Below are 21,061 nucleotides of genomic sequence, written 5' to 3' on the forward strand. Positions count from 1 at the left end.
CAGTGGGGACTGGCAGGTGGAGACTGTGATGGGAAAGAGAGGGTCACAAGTCCCCTTAAATGTTGAAACCTAACCATACATGCGTTCATTCTCCATGCATATTTCTCCACACCCAAAGGAGCAACGGCTCTCCCACATGCCACGTTCTAGGACACCCTGTGATCACATAACAACAGAACTCTCTTAAGGGCAATGTACCAGAGAACAGGTTGTGGAGGAAAAAAATCATTGTTTTCCCTTCCGCTGATGAGGTGGAAGCATCATGACAGGCAGCTCTGCACAAAAATCTTGTTTTACGAGCTTATGTGTATGTGTGTATATATATATATATATATATATACACACATGACTGAGACATTATGCTGTACACCAGAAATTGACACATTGTAACTGACTATACGTCAATTATAAAAAAAAAAACAAACCTGTTTTAGCCTATATAGGACTGACAGGTTGGGGAAAATGGAAAGCTGAATTCCCTCAGTCAGGATTACCCTCTTTTGTAGTGTCCTTGATGAGATCATGGCTGGAGAAGCAGGGGTGTGACTCACCCAGACTGTAAGACACCCTCAACCAAAGTTGGTGACTAACAATTGAGCTGTAGGTTAGTTTGTTGTTGTTATTATTATTGCTTTTAAACTGTGTCAGGTTAGGAAAGGTACTTCTAATCCTAATTTTGAGATAGGCCAGGTATCTTAAAGTGTAACTAAATATCCTCAAAATAAAATTGTTCTTACTTCTCATTAGCTTAAAAATACTTCCATAGGCTACATGAGAGTTTTAGAAAGAACGTCATGTTTGGCCTGGAGAATACACCCAAAATATGCCAGGATCTGCAGTGCCTTCCACATTTCTCCCCCTATCATTCCAGATTGCTAAAAGATTAGGAATCACTCGGCTAAGAGTTCCAAAGTTGGAGTTTAGCCCGCTGCCAACTGATAGCCACAAAGCAAACATTCTATCATAACCCATCTAAAGAAAAGATAAAGATAAACCAAAAAATATTTGCTAATATGCTCTGTGACCTCAAGCAAAGCTGCGCCCTCTCTGGGCCTTGGTGTTTCAACTTAAATCCAGAAGACCATGGTCTCTAACACTCAGCCCCAAAAATGATCTGACCAGGCACATGCCAAGCCCCACCCCTAGCTACCTGGAGATTTTACTATACATGAGTCTTGGCTCCTCCCAGCTCCTCCTTCCCTTTTGGTCCCTCGATAAAACAGCTTCTCCTCTAATGCCTTTTGCACTGGAAGCAGCACCTCCCGACTCCGGCCAGAAGCAGCTCTCGCCAGCATGACAGCTGCCACCCTCCTCGTGGCCCCGGCAGCGAGCCTTCGCCTCAGCCTCCTGCTTCTGCTTTCCTTCTGCCCAGACCGAGGTGTGCGAGCCAAGGAGCTGAGGTTTGTGACATTGGTGAGTAAGTAGGCTTTTCTCATGGCTTTTCCCTTACAACTGTTACCAGCAGGGTCTGAAATCCAGGAGTCAGGTTTCATTTTACCTGAGAGTTGTCTCCGGGAGACCAAACTCTGAAAGTGAATAAGCAAGTTTTGCAAGTTCCTCCTAATGAAGACTGAGCATGTCCTGACAGAAGCGTGTTTGGTTTGGTTGCTTTTAACTTTGCCGGTGTTCTTTCTTCATCTATTCGCTTACTTTACGACTGCCTTGGATGCAGATTCCTTTTGACAGCTACACAACGCCAGGAGAAACCTCTTCTGGCGCTGTTCAGAACCAGAAGCCAAACTGGCTTCATTCAGTCTAATGATTCTCTCTTGACAAGCCAAAAACCTGTCATTTTCTGAAGTAGCCCCTTCCCTTTTTGTTTATCAGGAAATTAGAAAATACATCTATAAATAGTCTTTGAAGCATAAAAGTGAAACTAAAGAGTTCTAGGATGACTTCCTGATGCATAGATTTGGTTGACCATTAAAATCATGCTTTTGAGGGGGACGGTATAGCTCGGGGTAGAGCACATGCTTAGCATTACAAGGTCCTGGGTTCAATCCCCAGTACCTCCATTTAAAAAAAAAAATTCTTTTTAATCTTAAAAAAAATAAAGTAAAATCATGTTTTTCCCCACCCATAGTATGTGTGACATGTTAGGAAAGGGGACTAGGGTGGCTAATGCGGGCTGTCAAGGAAAGAAAACATACTGTTGGCATTGTTTTAAAAAATGGACAGGAGGACAGTTTGCAAAGTAAAGGGGATTTACCACTTCACTCTGAGTCCTGGAATTAATTAACCTCTTTCTGTCTCTTGGTTTCTGTCTTGGTCTTTGATTCTCTTTGTTTCTCTGTTTCTCTTTTTTCTGTTCCACTCACTATCTCCCTCTGCCTCTGACCCTCTCCTTGTCTTTCACAGCTCTCTCAATCTCCTTCTCTTCGTCACGTTTTTTATTTGATAGAGTGAAAGTATTCTAATAAATAAGTAAATAGTCTTTCTGAAAGCATATCCAAATTTTATTTTTATGATTTTGAGGGAGGTCATCTTTTACTTAAAAATTAAACATGAAGTTTCTATCTTCTCAGCTTGCTATGTTCAGAACTTCTTTCTTTCCCTTCTACAGAAAAATTTCATATGTTTATGCAATTTCATATGTTTAGTCCAATGAAACTTTACTAGGTCATGAGTCAACAATGAGAGAGAGAGAAAACTAGAGAAATAGATCATCAATTTATTTACAAATGATTCACCCACTGTCGGGCTTCTGTGTTGAAAAAAAAAAAACTATAATTTATATAGGGAAATCCATGTGAGTTAGACTGCTACCCACATGCGCATTAAGCAAGTGCAGGGACTCTTCAGAAATTGCACTGTCAACACCGTGACAAATTCAGGGACCACAAGTTAATTCTTCCCTAAGAAAAACTGTACAAAGGTCGCTCTCTAGGAGCTAAAAAAATTCACAATTACCATACAAAGCCAATGTTAACAATTTTTTCCTACCATAGCTTCCTTCCATTAATAGTAGATGGAGGACAACTTAATTCATCTTTCTTGGCCCTTACAAAACCACCTCTATCTAAGGACTCAAGTCAGAAGATATCTCTGTCTTCTTTTTACTGATTATAGAAAATATCTGGCTATAAATGGTTCAGTAATATACCCAGGGAATTCCCTAGGAAGTTATTATGAGAACCAGAATAGAAGAAAAGTGCCTCTGGTTAAAGCGGTCACATTAATGACAATAACCAGGGGTTGATGCTTACTCTGTGCCAGGCACTGTTCTGAGGTTTTAACATGGATTATGCTATATTACCCTCCCAACAACCCTATAAAGTAGGGTTACTAGAAAACACAAGATGCCCAGTTAAATTTGAATTTCAGATAAACAGCAAATAAGTTTTTAGTACACGTATGTTCCCATGAAATATTTAGGCATCCTGCAGTTTTGCTTGCTAAATCTGGCAATCGTCCTATAAGGCTTTTGTAAAACCCTTACTATTGCTATTCACCCTATTTTATAGATGTAAAAGCCTTATTAACCCTATTTCATAAATGAAGGAATTGAGACACAAAGATATTAAGCAACTTGCTCATGGCCACACAGCTAGGATTTGAATCCAGGCTGTATGATTCCAGAAGCTATGCCCTTAATCACTAGACATACTCTGTTCCTGCTATGTGTGTATAAAATCCACCACAAGGAGCTGAGATCTCTCCGTCCAGGACCGGCTGATTGGCTTCACTCACAATCAGCAGGTGGCTTCTTTCCTTGCTTTTCCACTGTGATCCAAGAAAAATAAATCTTCACCAATTCTCAAAAATCGCCCTTGGCAGAAAGAGCAGGAAGCTGTCGTGTTCTTGCTCTCTCTCATGAACAGAGTCACCATATGCTCTTTTAAAAGAGATTCACCACTGTGCATCCCGTGGAACGCTAGTGCAACATGTTGTTAACAGGTGTTGCTTGATGTTTAAAGATAGGTTTCAATAGTCAACTCAGCTTTGGGAAGAAGACGTGGGTTAAACTGTGTTTAAGGGGAGGGAATAGCTCAAGTGGTAGAGTGCATGCTTAGCATGAACAAGGTCCTGGGTTCGATCATCAGTATCTCCATTAAGATAACTAAATAAATAAAATAAACCTAATTACCCTTCCCAAAATTAAAAAAAAAAAAAAGAGGTCTAAACTGTGTTTAAAGGTCTCAAATACAGGACTTTTCAAGTTCTTTAATATTCTAATATGCACCATGCCTTTCAGAGAAAGGATCTCATAAATGGTATTTCCTAAATTTTGACTGTAAAATCCACCTCTTCTGTTTTTCCAGAACATTCCATAGAAAACCCTTAAAAAATTGCTATTTTTGAATATACAGAGAGAATAATAACCGTGGTGAGACCCAGTGTACCCATCAACCAGCCTCAATAATTATCACTCATAGCCAGTCTTGTTTCATCTATGTGCCCACACATTCCTAATGGACTTCTTAGAAGTAATCCCACACGTCATTATTCCATCCACAAACAGGGAAATGCTGTTTTAAAGCTTTTCTCTCTTCCCTAAGCCAGGGCAAATCTGCAAGTTCAGGTGATCTCAAAGAGAAAAAAATTCCTTCTCATTCCAGCTGAGCTTTATAAAGAGAGGGATGGTAAGTCAAAGGTAGACGCGCTTCTCATTCTTCATGGTTAACCATGCAAAATTTTTACTCAAGTCAACAGAACTTTCTTGATGCAAATGTCCTCCAAATCTTAACATCATCTCCCCACTGGGATGGGTCACTTCCATACTGTGGTTACGTAAATTCAAATGATGCTGGCCATCACACATTTCCAGGGACAGTAGACTTTCAGGGTTCTCCCTCAGTCCTCCTAGGAAAGCAAAAAATTGGCAAGTTAATGCTTAGGCTGACAGCCCAACATTGCTATCAATTTTCTAAGGCTATGTACTAAAGTAAAAGTTGAGAGCTATGCCTAGGAAAACATTGAACTTCCATTAATTCAAATTCTAGCATCATTTACCAGGTATGGGATCAAGAACAAGGCACTTAATCCTGTTGAGTCTCAAATTCCCCAAACTTAAAGTTGGGAATAATGATCACAACTATAATTTCTATCTCACAGAGTTGTATGAGCTCTGAATCACATGGAAAGTATGAACCATGATATAATTATAAGGGGTTGCTGTTAATCATCAGTCTGAAACAGAAGCTTTCCAGCTTTTTAGATAAAGTCTAGATGACCCTTAATTATTCCTTTTTTTTTCTTTTAACTTGTGGTAAAACACACAACAAAAAATTTTCCATCTTCACCACTTTAAGTGTACAGTTCAGTGGCCTCAGGTGTCTTCACATTGTTGCGCTACCATTAAAATCATCCATCTCCAGAATTCTCTTCGCCTTGCAAAACTGAAACTTTGTATTCATTTAGCAGTAACTCCTCATCCTCCCCATCCCCGGCCCCTACAACCACCATTCTACTTCCTGACTCTATGAATCTGACTACTCCACGTAACTCGCAGAAGTGGAACCATACAGTTCTTGTCTTGCTGTGATGGCTTATTTCACCTCACACATTGTCCTTAAGGTTCTAGAGGACCCTTCACTGTTTTTCAGCAAAGAAAATATAAGGTATTACACAGTTATGTCTGCTAGAACCTTAGGCTAACAGCTTAACTTGCTTGCACTCAAGTCTTCCCCACCTATGAATTCTGACTTCTTTTCTCTTGGGGGAGACACATCTGGGTGTAAATATGGCTTGAGGGTGGGGTGGGGGAGAAGCTGGAGGGGAGAACTGAGAGGAAATACTACCACAGGTCAGGAAAGGCATCCTGAAAACCTGACTTGCATCGGAAAGCAATAGAATTGGAAAAGAAATGGTATTTCTTTTAAAAATTGTGAAGGCAGAAGAATCCCATGAGTTGCCTGTGGATATTAAGGAAGAGAAAGAAGTTAAAACGACCCCGTTTTTCTCATTTGGGTTGTTGGAAAGATGATGGCGACCCTGGAGACAGGGTACACGAAAGGCATGAAATATTTAAACTTCTTGCAAATTCCTTTCATGAGATATAAACACAGAAGAAATTTACAATATTGTCTACTGCACAGCGCCGCAGAGCACAGGGGTTAACAGTGCTGGGCTCAAGAATCAGACCTCCTGTGTCTGAATGCTTGCCCCACCTCTTAGTAACCAGCAGTGTGACGTTGGTTGAGTAACTTGACTTGGCTGTGTCTCAGTTTCATCGTTAGCAAAGTGGGGAGAGCACTCAGCCCTTCATGGGGTCATTGTGAGGCTTGATTTGGTTCATATACACAAACATCCTTATAAGCCTAGCTGGTAAATGCCTAAAACACTAATGACATGTCTTGAGCCCAAATGTGTTGTGTTGACTATCCACATATACTCACACAATTATATGTGTATTTCTATAATAGTCATATAAACAGTTAATTAAAATGTCATTGTTTTCTATTTATTCTCCAAGGATGAAATATTTATATGTCTTTTTTTTTCAGTTTGATCCATTTTCCTCCCCAGCTTTGGGCCTCTGGCTCAGTCAAAACTGAAAAAAAAGTGACAAGAGAGAAACAGATTTTACTCATTTCAATCATTGTTTGATTTACTGATCCACCAAGTGGCCCTCTTGGCTAGAATAGATTACTGATTGCCCTTTTATTTGCCTTCATCTTCATTGCTATGTTTGAACAGTACCTTTGAACACAGGCAGAAGTTCCTACTTCTCAAGGCCTGTAAACCTCGTTTTCACTTCTGTTAAAAGTAAAGGATTATAGTTTACAGCGATCATATTGTAAGTGTCCACTGGATGCTGGGCTCTTTCTGTTTTGTATTTTAAATCCCCAAAATGACCTGGTAAGGCATATATTACCTTGGTAGTACATAAGAGGGGTGGAAAGGAGCGGGAACTTCTCTGTGGTGTGCTGGGTCCTGGGAACTCAAGATGTAACTGTCTGGTGGCCCACCTACAACTCGTGGGCTGGCTTAGATGACACGTACTGGCTAAAACTCTCCCCTGAAAAACAAAAGCCAGGGCTACTGCCTCAGCTCACAGACAGCCCCCGGGTCTCTCCCCGCTACTGTGCGGCTCCCTAATCACTGGGGCCAAGGAGCAGAAAGCCATCCACGGAGACCTGCCAGGTCTTCAAAGACATTAGCTGGACAGCCCACTGTTGTGCACCGAGCGTTGGCGCTGGGACAGGTAGGCAGTCACTTCAGTTTGCTTACACGAGCTTCTCTCCAGTTTTATGCCAATGCCCTTTGCAGATTTTCACGGTGGTGAACTGATCAGGGAAATTATGCTCGGTTCAAGACATTCCAGTCAGCTGAGTTGCTGCCATGGGCACTTAAAAGGTTTTGAAATGTCACAAATCCAAAGGAGGAATTCATTTTTCTTGTCAGTCAGGGAAGCAAAAGTTGGAGAGAAGATTAGAAATTAATGGAAATATTTCTTGAAGGATATTTCTTTGTTTAGCAAGTAGTTCTCATTTGCCCTGATATGCTGCACACAGGAAGGGAAGTAAAGCAGGTAGCTAAGTTAAAGCCCTGAATAACACAACAACAAAATTAATAGTATCCGATATAATAACCACTCTCGTGTACTGAGTGCATCCTGTGTATGATGATGGCTTATATTACACATTGAATTCTCGTGATCCTCCTGCATGAGAAATACAGATTTTCTCATTTTTCAGAGCGGGAAATCGAGGCATGCAAAAGTTTACATTAAAGCATTTTCCCAGGGTCACCTAGTTAGGTGTTGACAAAGCAGGGGTTTGAAGCCAGGTCTAACTGACTCAAACCCAGAGATTTTCTGAGATACCATGCACAGTACGACACAGATTCCTCCATTCCCTCTCCTGGGCCCTGGATGAGTCTCGTTAGCGTGCTGTGCCTTTCCACCTTCCTCACGGCACATACAGGACATGTTCCAACCCTGAGTCCTCTCACAGCCAGTCGGGTTCCCTTCTTATCTATGAAGTGAGATTTATTTATCCGACTCATTCATTTCTACCCAAACTCTTTCACTCTTTTTTTCCAAATTCTTTTTATTTTTTTGTTTAATTGAAGTATCATCAGTTACAATGTTGTGTCAATTTCTGGTGTACAGCGTAATGTTTCAGTCATACATATACAGACATGTATTCTTTTTCATTATAGGTATTGAATAGAGTTCCCTGTGCTGTGCAGTAGGACCTTGTTGTTCTCTATTTTATGTACAGTAGCAAGTATCTGCAAGAGATACTCTTTCAGTTTCTAATTCTCTTAAGAGTTGTTTCTAAGCTCCTAAAAGAAGAAAATAAAATAAGCTTTTATTCAAGGCGAGGTTTGTGCATCAAGAGATTTTCATGGCTTGGAGCATGGTTAACTAAATAGGGAGTGGAGTTTAATGTCCCTTTTAGGATTTCCAGAATCATCCCAAAGTTTTATGATGTGACTTGAATTCCAAACCTGGAAGGACAGGATGATGGTTTAGAATTCAGTCTAGTCCAGGGGCAGACTCACTGGTCCAGAAGCAAAGGTACAAATGCAGGGCATGAGGGGAACGACAGGAGAATGAAATAAAGGGGGAAAAAAAGGAGCACACACAGCACACCTTGATGATAAGCAGGGGTGAAAATTAAAAGCCCTTGTGAAGTGAAGAGATGGGAAAGAAAGCCATCTCGGAGGACCTGGAGGAGCTGGATCCAACCCAAGATTCACTCACTCATTCAAACAGAGCACTTTGTGTGTGTACTTGCTGTCTGTCAGGCGCTGTTTTGGGGGATAAACCTGTGCCCGTAACAGCAAGGATTCTACTTTCAAGGAGCTTATGGGGAGAGGGGAAACCAGAGACTTAAAAAACACATGCACACTCACTCACACCCAAACACTTTAAAAAACAAAAAGAAAAGGAAATATGAGGGATAAAAATGAATCCGTGGGAGGGTATAGCTCAAGTGGTAGAGTGTGTGCTTAGCATGCTCGAGGTCCTGGGTTCAATCCTCAGTACCTCTTCTAGAAATAAATAAACAAAAACCTAATTACCCCCCCCAAAAAAAATTAAAATTAATTAAAAAAAATGAATCCAGGTGATGAGAGAGAGACGGAGCAGGAGTTACCTGGTACTGGGTGGTCAAGAGAGGCCTCCCTGCAGAGGTTGCCTTTTTTCAGGACAGACCTGAATTTAGCAGCTGAAGGATGGCTCCAGGGGATGCAGACCCAGGAGATTCCAGGCAGAAAGGACACGAAGGTCCTGAGGCTGGAACACACTGTACTGGGGAGACAACAGAGGCTCCTTTGGCTGAGCGTGTTTAGCAAGAAGGTAAGGTGAGAACAGGGCGGTAGGCAGGGCCACATCGGGTAGGGTCTGGTGAGCCGTTGTAAGGGCTTTGAATTTTAGGCGAAGAGCCATGGGAAATGACATAATGTCTGAGAGTGAGAGGGTATAATGAAACAAGACCGGCCACACATGAGTTGCTAATTGTTGGAGCAAGTGATAGACTCATAGGGGCTCATTATAAAAATCTCTACTTGTCGTTCTTAATAATTTCTGCAAAAAAAATTTAATAGAATGAGACAACATTAGAAGATCCTAAGCAATCAAGTGACAAATTCTGATCGACAATTTTTACAACAGCACTTAACTTCGTGGGGAGAGGGACCAGATGTAGTGTCCTCCAGTCATCAGGGTCTCCACATTCAAATGCAATGCGCCAAATCTAGTGTGTAGACTCAGTGGAGCAGGGTCATTCATGGGAGTGCCAAACCACGAACTTTTAAAAACAAGTTGCCTATGATTTAAAAAAGGGTGAAGTGAATGTGATATGGTAGGGAAAACAGTGGGCCAGCAGCCATGAGAGGCAGGAGGTCTGGAAGAATTACCCCATCTCTTTGAGCCTCGGCGTCCTTATTTGCTCAGTACAGCAATCGCGCTGACCTGACCTCACAGACTACTAAGAATTAAAAGAGACAGTAGGGGAAAGGATTGGACAAAACCACGGAGGGAAGCACAAACATAAGGGGTTGTTATTCTCTTGAATGTCTTCCTTTTGCAGTTACCAACAGTACTGCAAATAGTCCTACTGTTCATAATATACTCTTAGGTTTCTAAAGGATGTGATAGAGTGTGATTGCTAGACTGAGAACAGAGGTTATAAATTTGACTGAGCAGAGGTTAAGAAGATTGCCCCACAGCAGTTAAAAGAATGCCTGGGCATAGTCCAAAGGCTTCACCTGAATTGGAGAAGGTCCAGAAGCTCAAGAATGCCACCTGCGTGTCCTTGAGGGCAGATGTGCGCGCACACACCCACACACACATACACACACACTTTGATTTTCTAGCACCAGAGGTCAGAGATGGTTTAAGTGTTTCTGTGGCACACCCCTTCCATAGAGTTCATAGCATCTTTGAGCCACAGCCTCAGAAACCCTGAAAACCCACTGAAATGTAGGGGGAGACAATTATCGTTTACCTATGAGGATGGAGTAGGAAAGCTTGCCCAAGTCTCATGGTTTTGATCCAGCTCTGCTCTTTAAAACACATTCCTCTAAGGAGACACTTTATTCCCTCCCCGGGCCACGCTGTTATTTAGTTACATAACCTCAGTTCATTGTTCAAATATTTGGGACTGTTTCTTACACATGAAGACTTTTGAACTCCTCTGAAACAGCACAACCCCACCCCCACCACACACACTCACTATCTTGGAGGAAAAAAGTTGAGTTCATAAAGAAGCCCCAGATTCCAGATCATCCGCCAGTGGGAGGCTGAGGGGCGTGTCTGAGCACAAAGAAGTGAGCCTCTTGCACAGGTTCAAAGCTGGCGCTGGCCACACACAGCCCGGATTGGGATCTCTGGTCTACCACTTACATGCTTTGTGACCTTGGGCAGGTCGCTTCACTAAAGCCAATTTCCTCGTCTGTGAAATGAAGATGATGGTAACTGTTTTGCAGAAGTGATGAGAGGATTATGAGAAGCATTTAGCGCAGTTTCTAGGGCAAAGCAGGCATTCAAAAAGTGTCGAGGAGCCATCGTGGTTGTTGGATGGTAGGAAGTGTCGTAATTTATTTTACAATCGTCTCTCATCCAGCTTCTCTTTGGCTAACTAGGGGACTGTCAACTGGGGGTGATTTTGCCCTCTTGGGGACATTTAGCAATGTCTGAGCCCTTCCTGATGGTCACAACTGGGGAGTGCTGCTGACACCTAGTGGGCAAACATCCTGCGGTGCACAGGGCAGCCCCCGCAGGGAACTGTCCTGCACAAAATGTCAACAGCGCTGAGGCTGAGAAACTCTGGAAACCAAACAAAGTGGGGTTTATAATCTATTGAAACTGTATCATAAGTTTAGCTACTCAGATCTTGGAAAATACTTTTCAGAATTACCTGGAATCTAAAAGGTCTAAAAGGTGTTTTGACTGTGGAAAGAGAAGCACTAATGATTCGCCTTAATAATTTCTGATCTTGACCAAGTCGCCCCCTAGTGACTGGTAACTGTCAGTGCCCATCAGAGAGTATGCAGTCTTCCTGCTGACAGGACTCCTTACCTGACCAAGGTGGTTTCTTAAAATCCACTAGATCATTGCCTCTCTGCTTGTCGTAGCCTCTTCTACTTAGATTTCAATTCCTCACCAGTTTAGGGGCCAACAGATCAGTTTTCTTCAGACACCAGAGACACAACCCAGGTTACAGACGCCTCCTTCGCTTTCCTGGAATCCCATCTCAACGATGACTAAAGTTTGAGACTGTTCCTTACTCTGTTTCTACCAAACTGTTTTATGAGATTTCAAAAGAGCAGCCTCTTGGCTTTCTTTTCAATGGAGCACCTTAGCCAGGTGGTATGAGTGATAAGTGCAGGAAAACTCAGAAAATGCAAGGTATAGTTATGCAGTCCTCCTCTGTATCAAAAATGTTTGCTGACATCGGTGCAGACTTCATCTTACATTTCTTAAATCTTTCTTTTCTTACCTTTTGCTTATAAAGTAGCTTCATGTTTGGTTTGGTATTCTATTCAGGAAGCATATTAGAATCAGAGTGTGAAGGTTTCAAAAGTCCGGATTACTCTCCCCAAAGAGTAAAACGTGCGCTCAAAGTAGCACAGTGATGTGCGTACAAATCCAGAAGTGTGTCCTTAAAGTGTTGAGAATTAGATTTTCTAATCTCCCACCGGCAAGTCCTTTATCCCAAACCTTTTAAAAACTAATAAATCATTGGCTCAACATTGTCACAAATTTTACATAGCATTTAAAAGTCACTGTTTTATTATATGTAAAAATTTTAACACTATTGTTACTGAAATGTTAGCTAAGGAAGGAACGCTTCTCATCAGAGTTTGTCTGCAATGAAGTGATCTTGCTGCTCTTTGTGTCTTTCCTTCTTGTCCTATCTGATGTGCAAACCAGTTTCCACGTGCGGGTCACCCGACTTCTAATGGCTCCTTATCTTGTCATTCACATTACCTGAAACACTAACAGTTCACCCAAGGTTGAGAACCAGTGGTTTAGAAGAAAATCTGTCATGATGAGCAGAAGCAAAACACCTAAGTGAAATTGGTAACATGAGTATCTCAATCTATTTTCAGGTTTTTAGGCATGGAGACCGAAGTCCCATTGAAACCTTTCCTTACGACCCCATTAAGGAATCCTCATGGCCACAAGGATTTGGCCAGCTCACTCAGGTTGGTTGGATTTTCAAGCTAAAGGTCGCTGATGAATTTCATGGGAAATTAAATTCTGTAGGATTTCTAATATATTGAAACCATACAACTTCTTTAGTTACTCAGATCTGGGAAAGTATTTTGCATAATTACGTGGGATCTAAAAAAAAATGTCTAAAACGGGTTTCAGTTGTAGAATGAGACACATTAATGGTTAGATTTGATAACTTCTGATCATGGCCAAGCCATCCCTAATGACAAGTAACTGCTGGAAAACTGTATAGAATTGCCTGCTGGCTTTATTAAAGCATGAGAGGTGTCCGCAGACAACAGAAGAATGCATAAGCTTAAAGATGCTGAAGCAAGCAAGATCCTTACAAGCCAGCCCTTGAGTTTCTCAGGCTCCACCTGAGAAACTAGAAAATAATCCTGAACCAGCAGGTTTGGGAAAACACAATTCTCTGGAAGTGCTGATTTTGATCAGCACTCAGAAGTGCTGAATTTAATCTTTGTCAGCTGAATATATTGGGATTGAGATTGCTTTATAAGTGGTCAGTGAAACATAGGGAACCCTCCTTCCTAAAGAGCACCAGGGAAGATAAACTGGGGGACAAAGGCATCTGTAGTCACTGCTCTAGTGCCCCACCCCCTTCAGCTGTCAAAGGCAGGTGGCTCTTCTGTTTGGAGTCACCAGGCCACATGCTTTGCTTCTGTCCTGACCAAAGCCTTGTTTACACATAGTAAGAAAATGTCGCAAAATGTTTAGAGTTGGATAACTCCCAAACTAGTGGGTCTTGATCTTGGCTAAACATTGGAACTACTCGGAGAGCTTTACAAAATACTATTTTCTGCCTAGGAGGTTCTTATTTGGTCTAGGGTGCAGCCTGGACATTGGGGTTTTTAGAAGCACCTCGGTCGATCAGTTGACTCTAATGTGCAGCCAAGGCTGAGAATTTACTGCCCTGATGGAACCATCTCGATGAGGAGAAAATGCAGGAAGTCTATTTGAGGCTAGTATCTTCTCTCTCCCTGCCATAGTCTACCCAGCTTCTGGCTCCCTGAATAAGAGAGGGTTGTAAAAATTCAGGGCTGCTGTATGGCCCTGTAGAGATTCTTGTTCCCTTGCTGCAATGTTCCAGTAAGACCAAAAGATTCCTCCAGCCTGTGGGCTCTGGACTGTTCTTCTAGTAATCTCTTAACTAGCCACCAGTTTCTCCTCGAGCAGTGTTTCTTTCCAAGTGCAAATGAATCATTTGAGGATTCTAAATCAGTGTTAAAATGCAGACTCTAAATCAGTGGATCTGACATGGTCTGAGATTCTGCATTTCTGACATATTCTTAAGTGATGCCCATGGTGCTGGTACAGGGCCACTGCTGAAGTAGCAAGGTTCTAGAGTTCAGATTCCTTCTCTTAGCTGGGAACTTCCAGTCTACATAATGACAAAGGGAAGGTTCTCTTTGAGTTTCTTAGTTCTCAAAGTGTTGTCCCTGAATGAGCCTGGAAACTTGTCAGAAATGTAAATTCTCTAGCCCCACCCACTGAACCAGAAGCTCTGGGGTTGAAGCCTGGGAATCTTTAATGAGCACACCAGGTCATTCTGTGCACGCTGACATTGGAGAACCACTGCTGTATAGAAGATCACTACTTCCTCAAAAGTCAGCTTGGAGTTAGAACAGCAAATCACACCCAAAGTACCTACTGCTTTAGCTATCCAAGTCTCTCAGGAAACTCACAAACATCAAAGCACACATTATTTTTTTTTCCTACCTCTTTTCCCATCTAGAAGGGTAGCCAGGAGTGGCAAGCAAATGAGCGAATAGGACCAAACAGAAGCCACAGTGACCAAATCTTCTCTGACTCCTGAAGCTCCGGCGAAACTCTGGATTAAAGACAGACTTGAATGCAGTGTTTCTCCAAGCATGGTGCTCTAGTCCATGGATATGAATCACGCAGGGCACTTGTGAAAATGCAGATTCCAGGGCTAAACCCAGGATCGAATGAGCTGGAATCTCTGGGGAAAATGCTGAGGAACCTGCCTTTCAACAGGCACCCTAGATAATTTGGCTTCTGATGCACAGTGGTGCCTGAAGATCATCGAGCTAAGGAGACACTTCTCAATGATTATCTACCACCAGAATCTTAATGAGCTTGTTAGAAACAGATTTTCTGAGCTCCACCCCCAGCAATTCTGGTTCAGTAGACCAAGGGTGGGGCCCAAATATTTGGTTTCTAATATACTCCCAAGTATACTGTATGCTAATACTGCTGCTCTGCAGACCACACTCTGGGTAACAGGCTGTAGCTTTTCATGAACCAGACATAACTGAACCGTGCAGATAATAAATCATTGCACCCAGAGATTCAAAGTGATCTTCAGATTCATCAAGTCCAAACTCCTATCAGATGGTTGAATTTCTTCCACATGGTCAACCAGCACTTGAAATGCTCTTACCAGCAAAGATGAACCATGAAGCACTCTGCCACACCAGAGAGGAACTGTTCACTTATACCAGATCAGTCACCAGCTATTACCTGTGCAAGGCCCTATGTGAAGTGCTGCTGATGATGAAAGAATTGTTTCAGTGAATCATGACTAAAGATTACAGCTCTCTTTTCCTATTTGCATTTAAAAATGTGTTATTGTGGAACTACCAAAGGACATCACTGTTCACTATTCATATTCAGTGAGGAGGGACGAGGCTCATAGCTTCACAGAACTTACTTTCATGAATTTTTCCTTTTATTTTTCTTCCCCATAGCTGGGTATGAAGCAGCATTACGAACTTGGAGACTATATAAGGAAACGATATGGAAAGTTCTTGAATGAGTCCTATAAACATGAACAGGTAGGTTGGGGAGCTAATAGTGGGAACCTCGTCCCTTGAAAGAATTTAACATAATGTATTTGTAAAAGTGCTTTTGCCTGTTTCCCAAGGAACTTATACAAGTCAGAGATCTTGTTTACAAGTGTACTCCTCTTTATACAAAAATTTTGTTCCTAAAAAAAAATGTATGAATACAAGTAAGTTCAAAATGGACACCTACAGTGAACACTTTGGCTTGGCAGGTAGCCACTACTTAATTGGTCTCTTTTGTAAATTCAACCATGGGCATATCAGGTCACTTTATGCCACAGAATGCTCATCATAATGTCTCTTCCATTGGGGATTACGATCATGATGCTACCCCAATATCTGCTAATCCTTTGGTGTGGCTGTCCTGCCCTTTCTCAAATATGCTATTAGCCCCATAGGGAAAAATACACCACACTTCCGCTCAACTGGATTCTGCTTTGATTTTCCCACTTTAGGTTTATGTTCGAAGCACAGATGTTGACCGGACTTTGATGAGTGCTATGACAAACCTTGCAGCCCTATTTCCCCCAAAGGGTACCAGCGTCTGGAATCCCAGCCTTCTCTGGCAGCCCATCCCAGTGCACACAGTCCCTCTTTCTGAAGATCAGGTCAGTATTCTGGGGAAACCGGGAGGTTCCACTGGGCCTGGAAGGAGGAACTTGTGGATTTGGGAGTCTGGGCATTTCTTGGGCTGTGCAGTCTTAATTCTCTCCTAATAAAGGTGCAAAGGACAATGTAGAGCATAAAAAGCCCTAGGCAAGAGAGAGTGGGATCAGAATTTCTCTCTGGATCTTTATAATCCACCTTGTTCTGCTGCTTTTTCAACTTCTGACAGTTTGTCCCTCTGCATCTTTACACACGCACACACACACACACACGCACACACACGCACGGCTCTCAGTGTTCTGTCTTCAATTCCCAGGCTTTTGGTGCCCTACATAGGGTTCTCCTCCCTCCAGAACATCCTAAGATCTCTCTACCTACAAATACCAACCCCCACCCATGGAAATCCCCATTTCCTGGTAGGAAAAAAAGAAAGATTTGAGTCCATAATTGGTGCCCAACACTTTATATGTGTCATCATGTTTACCTTTCGTAACAACTATGAATGGACAATATTATCATTCTCCTTTGATAGCCAGGGAAATAAGGGCTCAGAGAAGTTAAACAAACTAAATGGATCTGAAGCCACACAGCTGATAAGCATCACTACAGGGACTAGAACCAGGCCCGTCTCATCCCAGAGCAATTTCCTTCCCTGTAAACTAGTGGTCCTCAAAGTTAGCTGCATGTCAGAATTACCTGGGAATTGTTTTAAACTCCTGCTGCCCAGGGCACACCCCGTAATAAATCAGAATCTCTGAGGGTGGGACCCAGCCATCAATATTTTTTTTAATCTTCCTAGATGATCCTAGTGGACAGCTAAGTCCAAAAACCACTACCTTTAACCAAGTTGCCTAAATGAGGCTGTTTGAGAGAAATTCTTAAATTTATCTACACTGGGTGGGACTGACCAAGAATTCTTTAATCTTATCAGAGGAATTGCTGTTTTTTTTTAATAGTAATAAATAAATCTAACTAATTTTCCAGGTGTGGAATGTAAGACTGTATGAAGGAAATAGTCTGGGACAAGGAACCCTTCCTAATTCCCCTGCAGTCACATTATCACCATGACTATCTCCTCTCCATGACTCAAGCTTAGCAAGACTCTGGACCTAGGAGGTTGCCCAGTGACCTCTGGGCAGTTTGCTATCTCATTTGCCTTGTCTGTACTCTGAGAAGTGTGACTTAATTGCTGAATCTGGTGACTTAGAAGTTTTTCCCAAGTGCTTTGTAAAAACAACTCGACCCTGTCAATCTCACTCTCGGTAAATCTACTCCAACCAAATTTTCTGGTGTTTCCTGAAAAGACAGGCTGATTTAATTATGCCTCTTTACAGAGTCAGGGGTGACTCGTTATGATAATCATTTCTCAGGAGTTTGTGAATGTTTTCTTCCAAAAAGAAAAAAAAAATTATTTTTACCACAGCCTATTCTGCATAGATTAAAAAAAAACTAGACAGAAGCACCAGATTTAGCCAGTGTAGGCCAGGGTAGCCATCTAACTCTTAATCCTAAAAGACAGTGATTAAATCACACACTGGAGAGACTACCGGTGCTATTAGAAGAGGACGGAAGAAACAGGGAGAGTGAGGCGGGGAGAGAGAAACAAGCAAGTTTACCTACCTTTGGCCTCCAGCTACCTACTCACTAAGATGCTAACGTCAACCAAGAAATGTAACAAAATCAATCAATCAGCAAGGTTACTCCCAGAGCTGTGCTAAGTGCTATACAGAAATAGGAGAGAAGTATGAGGCCAGCTTTCTTCTCTAATTTATAATTCATCTGATGAAAAAAGATTCATGTGTGTGTGTGTGTGAAATGTGTAGAATGCAATACAAGATGGTGGGCAGTGATTTCAAGAACAGGCTGGAGGAATTCAGAGAATGAGTCGCAACCTGGAGCGACTACCAAAGGACAATCATTCATTCAGGCCTTTGGGGACAAAGTGATAACTTGAACCAGACCTTGGAGGCGGGGTGGGAAGGGAGAGGAAGGCAGCCCAAAAGCGTGGCTTTGGGTGGACGTAGACTGCTTACCCTTCTGTGTCCAGAGCTCATATTTAGAAAGAATGGCAGTAAGACTGAGTAACTGTGTTGGGCAGCGATTAGGGAATCCACATGTAATAGCCAGAAGGAATCTTGAGTCCTCTGGGCTAGGTTACTATCCCCTTCGCCTTGGCAGTCCTCCAAGAAATTTGACTTAATTGCTGTATCTGGTGACTTCAGAATTTTTCCCAAGTGCTTTTGGAAACAGCCTGACAGTGTGACGTAGAAGGAGGGTTAAATTTGAAGTTGGAAAAACCTAGGTCTGAGAGCCAGTTACCATTCCAGATGCTTGATCTTGAGTAACTTCTCTGCGCCTCGGTTTCCTTTTCTGTAAACTGGGAACAAGAGTCTCCACTTAACTTCCTCACAGGGATTTGTGACAACCGAGTTAGCTAAGAAAAAGAAGACTGTAAACTGCAAAATGCTGAACAGATGGTTAGGCGATTTATTCTACTTATTTTCAGCCTGACTCTTTCAGCATGTGGGATGAGAAAACTAAAGTCTAGAAAAGTTAAGTAATTCATTAAAACCTAGACCTTTAAACGAATAGTCCTGTGCCATTTCCATCACCAGTGCCATTTCTCCTATGGAGCGATTTGAAAGCCGGTCAGGGAAATTTACATGTAAAACAGGGGACATAAAAGAAACCTGTGTGCCTTCTTCAGTTCTGATGGTGGTGCTTTCGGGCATTTGTCTGACAATGGCTTGGAGGGGAAAGACAGAGCCTCTGAAAATAACTGCTGAAGCCATTCAGGAATGAGGAAAGGAAGCCCTAAATTTAGATGGCAAAGACAGCAGAGGAAGGAAAGCAAGGTTAAAAAAAAGTTTTCTTTTTTTCCCTTTTTTGATGGAGGTACTGGGGATTGAATCCAAGACCTTGTGTACATACTAAGCATGCACTCTACCACTGAGCTATACCCACCACCCCCAAAAAAATTGTTTTCTGAGTAGCCACTAATATGCCAGGCCCTGTTCTAGGCTTTGACAACACAGTAGAGAACAAGATAGACAAGATCCTGGCTGACCTTGGTTTTATAAGAGATAGATGATAAAGGGTGAATAAACACAATATTTTCAAACGGCAGTGAGTCCGCTGAAGGCAACAGAACAAGGTGATGTGATAGTAGCCGGGGCAGGATGGTTCAAAGAGCTGGGGTGGGGGCCGGGGCCAGAGTGTCTCAGGCAAGGAGCAGTCTGTGGAGACCCCCAGCCTATATGTTCAGAGGGCAGCAAGGCCCACCGTGTCGCTGGAGAGGAGTGGGTGAGGGGTCCTAAGTAGGAGGGCAGGACAGAAAGGTCATTAGGGACTAATTGAATTTAGGTTTTCTTCTAAGTAAAATGGAAAGCCAGTGAGGGTTATCATCACAGAAAGGCATAATCCGGTTGATGCTTGAAAAAGAGGAGCTTTTACCAAAAAATGAAATTAAAAGGATTAGTGTCAGTTCTATGCTGAGGATGAACTGTGATGCAAACTGACCAAAGGGAAGCTCTTTGAAACACAGATTACGGTGGTCTGGACTGGGAGGAGACAATGAAAGTAAAGAAAAAGGGTCTATTTTGGAAATACAGTTGACTCTTGAACAACAGAGGTTTGAGCTGAGGTCCCCTTCCATGCACATTTTTTTCCATAAATATGTGCTATAGGAATACACAATCCCCATTTGATCGACTTCCCCTGGATGCAGAACAGTGGACACGGACTGTAAAGTTATAACAGATTTTCAACTGCATGGGGGTTGGCTGGTGGCCGTAAGCCCCATGTTGTTCAGGGTCTGCTGTATTTTGAAAGTAGGCAAGCAAAAGTGATCAGTCTATGAAGCAGGGTGATAAATTTCATCACTGACAAAAGCAGAGAGATTACAAAGAGGAAACGGTTAAAAATGAAGAAGCTGAGTTCAGGTTTGCACATGTCAAATTTGAGGAAGAGAAACATTTAACTAGTGGTGTCTACCAAGGGCTGGAAATACTACAAAATTAACTTAGGAGTCACCAGCTTACAGGAAAAACTACAAAAGATTGTCTCATTAACTCATTTTAGGATGATCCACTTTGTCCTTAGAATAGGTTTTTAAATATATTTTCTGTACATTTAGTATGTGCCCTTATTTCACACAGTCTGCAAATTTGCAAGAACTTATTCAGTGAATGGTGTCGACTGAAATAAATGCGCAGCCTAAAAGTTGAGAGTTATGTTTTATTTGGCGGGAGGACTCGAGCCGGGATGACAGCCTCTCAGATGGCTCTGAGGGACTGCTCCAAAGAGATAGGGGAGGAGCTAGGCTATATAGGAGCTCTACAACAAAGACCAGGTAGTTGGAACAATAAAAGATTGCTTGTTATCTAAAGAAAACCAGGCATCTCAAGTGAAAGAATTTAGTGCTTTTCCATGTATGGGAGGAAGCAAACATTTGGGCTCACTGAATTCATTCCTTTGACAAGCACGTAGCTATGTAAGGCCAGTATCCTGTCCTTTCTTATCCTGAGTGCCCTCAGAGGGCACCACTGTGAGTGGCTGCAGAGGCCGGGCTGCAGGGGCCGGGCTGCAGGCTTGTCTTCACTGGGGGGTGGTGGCAGCCTCTGATGACTCGATGGCTTCAGCATTCTTTGTTTACTGATATGGCTTGCAGTATTTTTCCCTCACAATGGTTAATCAGTCTCTTAAGATTCTTTCCAGAATCACAAATTCAATTCTCTATACTCGTGTGTGTGTATGTGTGTGCATGTGTGTGTGTGCACGTGTGTGTGTGCACGTTTGTATGTGTGTGTGTGTGTGCGCGCGTGCACAGATGCACATCTAGTGCTAGAAATGAAAGAGGTCCGGAAGGAAGCAAGGTAACAATTATCATTTCACACGGAAAAACCTGGAAGTGTGAATATTTACCAACAGCACAGTCCTATTTAAATGAGTTCATGGGGAAAAAGAAACCTTTTGAGTTCTGGGTACATATCCCACTATTTAAGACCTGCAGATCATG

The 21,061-nt window shown here is 42.3% G+C and overlaps 1 protein-coding gene across 1 annotated transcript in view; it reads left to right on the forward strand.

Annotated features, from left to right (window-relative positions):
- Positions 1 to 1,206: 1,206 nt before the first annotated feature.
- Positions 1,207 to 21,061, forward strand: part of ACP3 (acid phosphatase 3) — a 46,126-nt gene continuing 26,271 nt past the window's right edge. The window contains exons 1-4 of the mRNA XM_010987811.3: positions 1,207 to 1,413; positions 12,508 to 12,603; positions 15,343 to 15,429; positions 15,894 to 16,046. Coding sequence (XP_010986113.1) covers positions 1,294 to 1,413; positions 12,508 to 12,603; positions 15,343 to 15,429; positions 15,894 to 16,046 — 456 coding nt within the window. The 5' untranslated portion in view covers positions 1,207 to 1,293. The remainder of the gene's footprint in view (positions 1,414 to 12,507; positions 12,604 to 15,342; positions 15,430 to 15,893; positions 16,047 to 21,061) is intronic.

This window comes from Camelus dromedarius, chromosome 2, assembly GCF_036321535.1.
Source record: "Camelus dromedarius isolate mCamDro1 chromosome 2, mCamDro1.pat, whole genome shotgun sequence".
In the NCBI taxonomy this organism is placed as follows: Eukaryota; Metazoa; Chordata; class Mammalia; order Artiodactyla; family Camelidae; genus Camelus; species Camelus dromedarius.